The following is a 10287-nucleotide window of genomic DNA, read 5'->3' as shown; positions in this document are numbered from 1 at the left end:
CAGGCCCAGGGGTTATCGGCCTTCTCGTCTGCCTTACCGAGATATTTATCTCCTCTGTTTTTCTATCTTAAGAGGATCGAAGCCGTGCTGTTGCTCATGCCCCAAGCAGGCTGCCTCAGCGCTGAGGGGAGTCGAGTCAGGAACTAGAGCACAGACACTGGGATGCTGAGACGTTGGGTTTCCTTGCCGATCACTCAGTGAATCCTCTAGGGCTAGTGAAATAAATGCTAGACCACTGAAGAGTAGTGCAGGTGGAATTCTGGGCGTCAACTGTGTTCAGAGGGCCGTGGGGACCGACGGGCACAATGTATATGCCTGCAGGCAGGAGAGGACTTCGGAAACTGTGTGGGTACACGGCCCACTTGTTCCTCAGAGGCAGCTGGTGGAGCGGCCCTCATTCCCTTCTGAAAAGCCCTCACCAGCCCCTCAACTACAAGAACCCTCAACTCCCACTGATGTTTCAACATAATTCACACCTACCTAGTGCTGCTAAGTGGAAAGGTCATACTTCAAAGCTCCAAGCCATTACCCAGGTTTAACTTCCTGCCCTGTCCAAATACCTGCCTTGAGGCTGCTCAGACACCCCCCACCCCCACACCCCCCGGAAGCCTGTTAATGGCCTTGGTGTGGAGGAGCGGTTCTCTACCTTCTATGGATCACCTGAAAACTCCCAACTCGGAGACGCCTTGGTTTTAGAGTCTGGCTTCCTAGCAACCAACTGTGAGTGTTGAGTAGAACTGGAGCTGAGCTTCCCGCCTGCCAGTCCCCACAGCAGAGCTATCCAGGGGGATATCTGAAGTACTCACAGCTGGAGCAGAGGCGGGAGGAACTGGTGACATCTCAAGATGAGACTGCGCAGTGTGAGGGGACTTGAATTATTATTCCGCACGCACACGGCGTGGATCCTCCTTCCAGACCCAGTGAGGAGCCCAAAGCTGTTTACCTGGACTGGGCAATGCTTCTGCCAGAACACAAGTGTAGGAACTTTCCACACAGAGGGCAGGGGGAGGGGAAGAGTGGAGGCTCTAGCAGAGGGGAGGCGGCGGTGGGTCACACGGGATGCCTGTGATCACTGTGCAGGCATCGTCCACCTTCTGTGCTCTGGGGCAGCCAAGACGTGCAGGATACACTGGCCAGGAAAACGTCACCTCCTCTGCTTAATGCCAACGTTCCGCAAACATCCTGAGGTGCACACATGAATGAGTCACACCAAGAAAATAACTGGGTAAAACTGTGCAACGGAAAGGAGTCTTTTATATGCTGGCCCTCCACACCTCTCCCACTGTTCTGCTTAGCCAGGGCCTCTTCCCCACTGTAAGCAGAAGCCCAGCCAAAGCATTTAAATACAGTTGGTTTAAAAGGCTTTAGGCTCATAAAATCCCACTTTCCATCAACGCAGTTTCTCTCTTAAGGTGCTGCTCCAGTACATTCCTACCGCGAAGCACAGGGCTTTATTCCAGCTCACCCCCTGAAGGAAAGGGGGTTAAACCACAAGGGCAAAGACAGAAGAGAAAGCAGTAGGCAGGCAGAGAAGCTGGCAAAGTGTTTGATTTTTATCGTTAAGTATTTGGCTGGGTGCAGAATTGCCCTCACCACCCTTGGCCACCACTGGTCTCCCGGGAGAAACAGGCAGCAAAGGATGGCTCCAGAGACGCCGCCTCTCGGGGCCTCGGGGCTTACAAATTCGTGAGCACAGAGGGTTCCACCTTCCATCATGAAGTACAAACGACTTCACAGCCAGACTTCCCTGGGAGGGAGAGATGCTCACAGCTGAAGGCACTTTAATCAAGGCACACACCCAATGCCAGAATTTGTTTTCCTTCTGGTCACTCTGATAAACCTAGATGCCACTCTGTCGAGAACCAGCGCTGCCGCGATTGGCGTTAGTGGGTGAGTGAGCAGGGTCAGGGCCTGCTCACTGGTAGAACTTCTTGTTAGGGCTGCTGGCGTGGTCCATAAGCAGCTGGCACGGGGTGAACTGTTTCCCATAGGCAGCCTCATACTTCCGGAGCCGGTCCACTACCTTCTGAGCACCGTACAGATCCACAAAGCGGAAGGGCCCTAAAGGGAGAAATAGGACATTGTTGAAGAAGTGAAACGAGCTCCGGGATGAAGCGAGCTACCTTCCTGACTTGCAAGACCGACCTCCAAGACAGGGGGGGAAGCCAAGCCCGAAGACGGCGCCGATGTCTCCCTCTGTGGGCGTGGCCAAGACCCCTTCCTGCAGGCACAGGACAGCCTCGTTCACAAATCTGGTCATCAGGCGGTACTGGATGTCTTCGTCCGAGGAGCTGCCAACAGAGGGACATTCAGGGAGGGGGAGGGTAAAAGGGGAGGACACAGGCGCCCCAGTGCTGAACGGGAGTGAGGGCTGGTGCTGCTGGAGCTCCAGGCCAGCCCTAGTGAACCTCCAGTGCTAGAGAAGGTGCTGCCCTTGGCAAAAGCCAGCAGAGGGCTACTTGCCCTAATTAACCCGAAGCTGGGCACTGAGAACAGGGTCTGGCGGGGTAGATGGCATCTCTTGACATCAGCAGCTGCTGATTACAAATGATAATAAACAGGGTGGAGAGTGAGCAGGCCTAGGAGAACCGTCTTTCTAGTTGCTCTCTGGGACCCTCAGAGGGAAGGCTTCCCAAGGGGTCTTCCCAAGGCTGGGCTGCAGTCCTTACCCTGAGGCCTGGTAGAGGACGAGGTGGAATGTGGAAGGGCAAAAAGTGTTAAGCATCAGGAATGTTCTCTCTGGTCACATATGGTGATCATAACAAAAATGATGGCAGAGGGTCCAAGAAGCTTCGGGCTGGTGAGAAACACGCTTCTGCACCAATAGCCCCTCAAATGAACTTACACATCAGGCTGAGAAGCCATCTTCAGACTTGCCAAAATACTGTCTATGTCAGAATTCAAATTCTTATTCTTCACACCCTCCTGGTAGATGTAAAAGCCCTTCCCGGACTTGCGACCTAAAAGAAGCAAGAAAAGGGAGAGTTAACAAATTCTCAGAGCCCAGGCCTGAGAGTTCTCTTCTCTGCTAGTCTGTTATAAAGCTCTAGCCTCTTTTCCGTATTCCCGAATTTGTAGATCTAGCCTACTCTAGAAATTGGTGTTTGTCAGAAGAGTTGACAGTGAAGGAAAAAAGAGCTTGTGTGTCCTGGAGCTTGGAAATCTGTGTATCTGGGTAGGAAAGGCCAGGTGGGTGAGTTTTAATGTCCAGGTATGCAACACCAGGCCCTAGGATGCCCAGGTCCTAGTGTTGATTTTGTTGCCACTTTGCCGAGAGAGAAAGCCCCCTCTCTGGTGGGCCTCAATTATATTCTCTACTTAGAGGTTTACTTCCTCCACAAAGGTGGTCAGACAACATGGAAAGCCTGGACGCAACGCTCCCGCAGTATCACAGGTGTAGTAGAGGCCTTGGGCAGGATGAAATGCCTGTCAATCTTGCGTAGCTTGGGCAATGGCAGAGCCTCAGGAGGCCAGAGTTCTGCCTTTTGTCCATAATCTACAGGTCCAGCCTAAAAAGAGCTGGCCATGAAATCATTTTTAAATTCCCTATGACAGTGGGCTCTATGTTTAGAAAACACACTCTTCCACGCGGGCCTTCTGCAACTCTTTGGTCTCAGGAACTCTGTCACGAATGATGCTAGTTATGTTTCTTTGCGGCTACTCACCCAGGAAGCCCTTGGATATCATCTGCTTCAGCACTTCTAGGCTTCCACCTGCAAACCGCTCCCCAAACACTTTGCCTAGATTTTCTGCTACGTGTTTTGCTACATCCACGCCAACTTCATCCACCAGTGTAGCAGCGCCCACAGGAAAGCCAAAGCTTGTGGTCAGGGAATCCAGCTTCTTAGGGCCAACTCCTTCCTGGATGGGAAGTAAAGCTGGACCTCAGGGGAAGGCCGTCCCAGATTACCCTAAGGGCTCCTTGTGCTGCCCTCACAAATGGCCTTGTGCAGCACCCACTTCTCTTCTGGGTGCTGCCTGGCCAGGCCCAGGACTGGGACTGTTTCACTCAGGGAAGCACAAAGAGGCTTGGGAGCCACAAGGGGAAAGTCTGAGCCTTTCCTAACCTATAGAATTTTAAGGAAGTCTAGAGATGAACAAATTATTCACTTCCTTCTTGTTTGCAATCCTGGATCTCAAGAATAACGAGATTCCACGCCAGACAGGGCTAAGTTTCCCGAGGCTGAGAGAAGAGACATTACCGAGCAGCAGTACTGTAGGGTCCTGTGATGCCCACGTCTGATAAAGAGCCCAGCGAGGAGTGGCCACGCCCTTCCCTCCAGTGACCGACCTGTAGGGCCACTGGAGGGGTCTGCGTGCAGCAGAAGCGGGTGTAGCACCAATCCGACCAAATGGGCCCTGTTCTGGACGGGGAGGCAGAAACCGCGCACAGAGCGTGTCGGAGGCCTTTGGCTTATTGGAGCAGGGAGGACGCTAAGGAAGCAGAGCTAAAATTCTGCCCATTTTAGTGCAGTGTTAGCCTATGACTTCCCAGCCCTGTGTGGAAAGAGAGGGCACCAAAGGGCCTTCTTGGAGAAGAGCCAGGAGTCAGTGTCTTAGAAGGAAGCCTGCTTCTCACCTTAACATTACCAGTTTGGAAAACTAGTTTAAAGAGTGGACGATGCCTCAAACATTCTGAGATCGATACCAACCTGGAGAATTCTGATGACTTCAGACATCATGGGTGCGAGGCACCTGGTGGTATAGAAGCCAGGTCCGTCCTGCCAAGGGAGAGAATATGAGCTCATGGGCCCCTCAGTTGTGGGCACTTCCCAGGTCTGAAAGCGGTCTCTCTACCCCGGAAGCCACTTCAAAACTCAAGGTGATTTATAAGCTCCATCAGAATCCTTAATATTAAACTGCAGGGGAAGCCATAGCCAGGGGCAGCCTGGCTTGAATCCAGGAGCACAGCAGACAGTCTCACCGTCATCTGAAAGGTCTGGAATGGCTGGGAGAACCCGCCATGTCCCAGACCCTGACTCAGTGGTCCACCACTGTCCATACCATAGACCACCAAGGGGAAATCATATCAAAAGCTGGTATATTTAAACTGAAGAGTTACAAACAAACCTGGAAATATAAGGAGTCTTCATAGAACTTTTCTGAATCTGCTGCTCTGACACACAGCTCCTTACCTTAACCACAATGATGACCTTCCCCTGTTTGAGACCAACTTCTACAGCAGAAGCAGTTGTGTCCTTAGAAGTTTTTTGAGTTGTGATAATCTCCAGCAGCTGCATCTTGTCCACAGGAGAGAAGTAGTGCATGCCAATCACCTGGCAAAGGGGGACAAAACACCGGCAGATTTAAGAACTCTGAGAGGGGAAACTAACAGCATTCTTTTTTTTTGCTAGGAAAGCACTGCAGAGAAAGGCGGTTGTAATATAGGAATACTGCTTGGTACCGTCAAGTGGTTTGGTTCCATGGCTCTTTGATTAAAAGTCCAGTATGTTCAGGGGAGAGCTAACTGGAATTCTCTTCCATCTGCTTCTAGGGCTTTTCACTAAGGGCAATGGATCCTATGAACAGTTAATGCCAAAATCGCAGCTAAAGGCCAAATTAGATTTACTGGGGAAGAATGAATGAGGGTTCCATTTATATTAATGATGCTGATGGTTTGGGTGAGAAGGTCCACTTTTTATGGGGTGTGGGGGGAGACAGGCAGAAGAATTACTTACTATGCTGGACTGTCAGAGATATATTTGGATTTTACGTCCATGCATCTCACCACCAGGATACTGTCAGCCCTTCATATCCACAGATTTCGCATACACAGGTTCAACCAACCGCAGATCCAACTGGCTGAATCAGATTCAACTGGTCTGACTCCTTGGATCTGAAACCTGAGGATACAGAGGGCTGCCCGTGTTCACTGTTCTACACTATTTTATATAAGGGACTTGAGCTTCTGTGGATTTTGGTATCTCCTGGTGGTCCTGGAACTAATCCCCCACGGATACCCAGGGACGACCTTACTGGGTTTAAATAACATTTCTCAACACTCAAATTCCCTCAAGCCTCATTAAACCAGTGACTCTCAAAGTCAAGTACCCGGACCAGCCGCACTAGCATCACCTGGGAATGTCAGAACTGCAAATTCTCAGGGCCTCCCCAGACCTACTGAATGAGGAACTCCAGGGGCAGGGCCCAGATCTGTGTTTAAGAAGCCCTCCAGGTGATTCTGATACATGCTAAAGTTTGAGAACAGCCTCATTAAGCTAACAATTAGATAGTCTTCACAACTGAACTGTGAAAGGAGTCTATCCATTAATTTATAGTTTTGCCTCCACTCCCCACTTTAGCTATAAGGTATTAACTACTATCTGCCACTGCTTACTATCCACTATTCATTAACACATTTGTCATTTATCCTTCACATTTAATCCACTACAACTCTGTGAACTAGTCAGTCAAATTACCTAGATGAGGAAGAAAGACATCAGGAGGTTAAAATTAGTAGCTCAGGGTCAGTCAGTAAATGGCAGAGTGGGATGCCATCAAGGTCGGCCTGTCTCCACAGCCTGCCCACTTCCCGTTGTGTAACACACAGGTCACTTGCATGTTACATCAACTTATCAATCCAAAAGTTGCTTCTAACCTCTAAATTATCCTACTTATGTCTAAAATACTTTAAAAGACAGGACCTGATTCAGACTGTACTCCTGAGCAAAAGGAATTAGCCTTTACCATGTATAATTTATATACAATAAAATGCAAAGATCTTAAAGTGTTCAGTTTGATGAGTTCTGACAACTGTGTATCTACCCACGTAATCACTACCCCAAGCAAAACCTATTGACATCGTTCAAAAAAGCTGTGCCAAAAGGTGGCCAGCTGTGTCCTGGACTGCTGGGACTTTCTCAGTTGTAGCACTGGAGGGCCTGTGTCCTGGGCAAACCGAGAGGGTTGGTCGCCCTACTTGTGCCCCTGTGGCCTTACTCTTACATGAATGACCTAGGCAAGCAGGTGCTAAAAGCTGCTCAAGATCCCTGGGGGCGAGGACTGCTAAGTGTGATGCTTGTTCTGCTCAAAGGCACAGCAACAGGGTCTCCTCTGCTGCCCTCCAGTGCTGAGGAGCTGCTGTGAGTGATCACGACGTGGCCAGACTCTCTATCTGCCATTACTCCGCGTCTGTGTCTTCCCCCAGCTGCCACTTCTCCCCATAACCTCCTCCTGCCATCACTGAACCTGCCTCTATCAGGCCCACACCACTTCTAATCTGCTGCGTGCTAGGGAACAAGATGACCTTGAGTTAGCAAGCTATTAGAATGGGAATAAAAAGACTTTCGTGGTTTTAGTACGTGGACTTTGTATTAACAGTTTCAGTTGCTTAAAGGCCTTTTATATTTCCTGCCTACTTTTGGCTGGCTCTGCTTCGCTGAGGCTAACTGGTATCCTCCAGAGAGGCGAACTGTTTTATTTCTCCTTGAATGATTTCACTTGATTTCCCTGGTAGAGGGCAGAAGCCCAAAGATAGATTTCTAGGCATCATTCCAGATACTCACTGTAAGTGCTTCTACATCCACCCCTCTCATGTCCTGGGCAGAAGCTCTAAGCAAACCGGGGTGGACACATCCCACCACAGCCCCAGACCTTCCATTCCTGGATCTGGAGTTGGAACCAAACCCATCCCAGACAGTCACCACAGTCTGCTCTGTAGCTCAAGTATTATTTTGGAACATCTCTTCTTATTTTAGGGTCTATCTTTCAATACCCAAATGTAATAAACGTAGGTTTTATAGTCTGAACCTGAAAAATAATACCCATTAGGGATGCAAATCACCTATAAAGGTATATTTTAGTTGTAGTTCCCTTGTTCCTGCATCTCACACTGGTCACGGTACTAGCTTTTTTGTGCCCAGTTTCTGGGACTACATCATCACCCTCATCCACTTCATAATCCATACCAGTCCCTTCTCATATTCTAAGCCTTCATCAATGAGCCTGAAGCAGTAAAACACTTCAGGGTTTTCCTCTGTTCAGAATTTACCTTCTCAGGTCTTTTACTGACAGCAGCAATTTCGCTGATTGGGAGAGCAGATGTGTTGCTGGCAAAGACACAGTGATCTGGAATCACCTGCAGGAGAAAAGCATTTAAGAATGTGTCATGTAGGCCTGGGAGATGACTGGAGTCCAAAGCAAAGCCAATGAGGGACACTTGGGCTCTGCCCACCCTTCACCTTTGAGAGAACAAACCATAATGTGCATGCCTATTTCATGTTACACACGTGTTACTAAGAAATGGTACACCACTATAATTATATCTACAGTGCATGAATACTATATTAACTATTAGCTTTATCAACCTGCAGAATAGTGTCTAATGGAGATTCTCTCAGCATTCTGCCCACAATCTCAGCTTATTCATATTTTTATTCAGATGCTTGGATGAAAAACAAAGAAGGCACATCTGTCAAATTTGTGCAAATCTGGGCAGGCAGAATCCTAACATCAGAGATAAGAATCAAGATTCAAGATACATTCAACATGCTGAAAAACTGAGTGCAAAATAAGATTATAATGAGGATAAAAGTAAAGTACTGCATTAAGATTTTATGAAAGAGAAGAAAGAGAAATAAATGAGTAGACACCTAATGGGCAAGACCTGGGCTTGGCAGTAAACTTGTGTTAAAGAGCCCATGATTTTATTTAATCAAAAGTATAGGGGCTTCCTTGGTGGCACAGTGGTTGACAGTCCACCTGCCGATGCAGGGGACATGGGTTCGTGCCCCGGTCTGGGAGGATCCCACATGCCGCAGAGCAGCTGGGCCCGTGAGCCATGGCCACTGAGCCTGCACGTCTGGAGCCTGTGCTCTGCAACGGGAGAGGCCACAACAGTGAGAGGCCCGCGTACGGAAAAAAAAAAAAAAAAAGTATAATGTGAGTCAAAAGTAGAGCCTGATGATCAGAAAGCTAACATAGTCTCAAGCTGCATTATTAATGGTATGGTGTCTAATGTTGGTGGTAAAATTCTCTATGAAGAGCAAACCAATGTCTCCAAAGATGGCTGGCAACAATCCTTCCCCTCTTGTACATGTGTGTCTCTCCTCCCATCCAGAGGCACAGTCTCTTTCCCCTCCTCTTAAATCTGGGCTGGCCTATGACTTGCTTTTACCCATGGAAAGTAGCAGAAATGACTCTGCCAGTTCCAGGCCTTGCCTTATGAAGTCCACTGGCTTCTGCCTTGCTTTCTTAGAAGCCAGCAGCCATGCTGCAGAGAAGCTCTGGCTCGACCACTAAGCGAGGACAGGCCACAGGGAGAGGGAGGCGCCCCAACCAAGCTTTCAGCTGAATGCAGTCCCACGAGTGCCCCCACTGGGAAGCCACGTGGAATTAAGGGCCAGCCGCCTCTCAGAGCCCTGCCCTAACTGCAGAACTGTGAAAAGGTCATTGTTTTTGTGGTGGTTTGTCACACGCCAAGAGAACACTGAGACATGGTGAAGACAGCAAAGGCGACAAGCAAGACAGTGAGGGGTCTGGAGACAAGAATTATGAAGATATCAAAGGAGTAAGTTTCTTTAGTTCTGTGGAGAGGAAGAGAAGTTTTAAATCCCTGAGGAATACCACATGTAGATACATTTTCCTGTAAAGAAAGGAGAGGCCAGGTAAGAGGATGGAATTGATGGCCTCCTAAAGATCCTTTACTTGAAATTCTTTGATTTTCCAAATACAGATCTGTTCTGGACCTTGCTCTTTTCCACCCTTTCTGAAAAACTTCTTTGAGTATCTCCCACCTTAGATGATTTCACTAGCTTCTCTAAAAAGGTAAAGGCCTGTGACATGTTACATAAATAACTACAACATACGTAACACTTTGGATTTTACCTTTAGCAATAATCTTATTCTTTTCTTACTATCTGCTAAAAATTCATGATTCCCCGAATATCCTCCCTTTCCCCCAGTCCGTGGACTTCACGGACATATAAAACCCCTTTTCTTTTCTTTCTTTCCCTTCTCTTCTCCCTTAACCTTTATGTTTCAATGGGAACTACTGTATTGATTTGTTCATAGTCTGCACTTCTCTTGATCTGATCCCTCTTCTTTCTCTTTCTTTTCCTTGATCACTGGCTTCCCAACTGCTAAAACTAACAAACTTTTCTACACTCAGATACTCCCAAATCCTGATTTTCCAAAAGCAAATACCATCACCCAGTCAGGTGGCAAATGCTCTTTTAGTGGTAAACGAATCTGTCTGTTTTTGCCGCCCCTCAGTCTACCTTCCATTGGCCCAGCAGGACCCCCAAAGCCCCGGGAACGTTGTGTCCCTTTCTCTGCTGCAGTGCCACC

The 10287-nt window shown here is 48.5% G+C and overlaps 1 protein-coding gene across 1 annotated transcript in view; it reads right to left on the bottom strand.

The window, feature by feature from the left end:
- Window positions 1-1236: 1236 nt before the first annotated feature.
- HADHA (hydroxyacyl-CoA dehydrogenase trifunctional multienzyme complex subunit alpha) overlaps window positions 1237-10287 on the bottom strand; it is a gene marked incomplete at its 5' end in the record, with an annotated part of 41025 nt that continues 31974 nt past the window's right edge. Inside the window, 7 exons of the mRNA XM_079721134.1 lie at window positions 1237-2061; window positions 2146-2291; window positions 2846-2960; window positions 3666-3861; window positions 4653-4721; window positions 5136-5276; window positions 7991-8077. Coding sequence (XP_079577260.1) covers window positions 1916-2061; window positions 2146-2291; window positions 2846-2960; window positions 3666-3861; window positions 4653-4721; window positions 5136-5276; window positions 7991-8077 — 900 coding nt within the window. The 3' untranslated portion in view covers window positions 1237-1915. The remainder of the gene's footprint in view (window positions 2062-2145; window positions 2292-2845; window positions 2961-3665; window positions 3862-4652; window positions 4722-5135; window positions 5277-7990; window positions 8078-10287) is intronic.

This window comes from Hyperoodon ampullatus, assembly GCF_949752795.1.
Source record: "Hyperoodon ampullatus genome assembly, chromosome: 15".
NCBI classification, from domain to species: domain Eukaryota; kingdom Metazoa; phylum Chordata; class Mammalia; order Artiodactyla; family Ziphiidae; genus Hyperoodon; species Hyperoodon ampullatus.
Note: the sequence above shows the minus strand (reverse complement) of the source record. Positions and strands in the feature narration are given on the sequence as shown.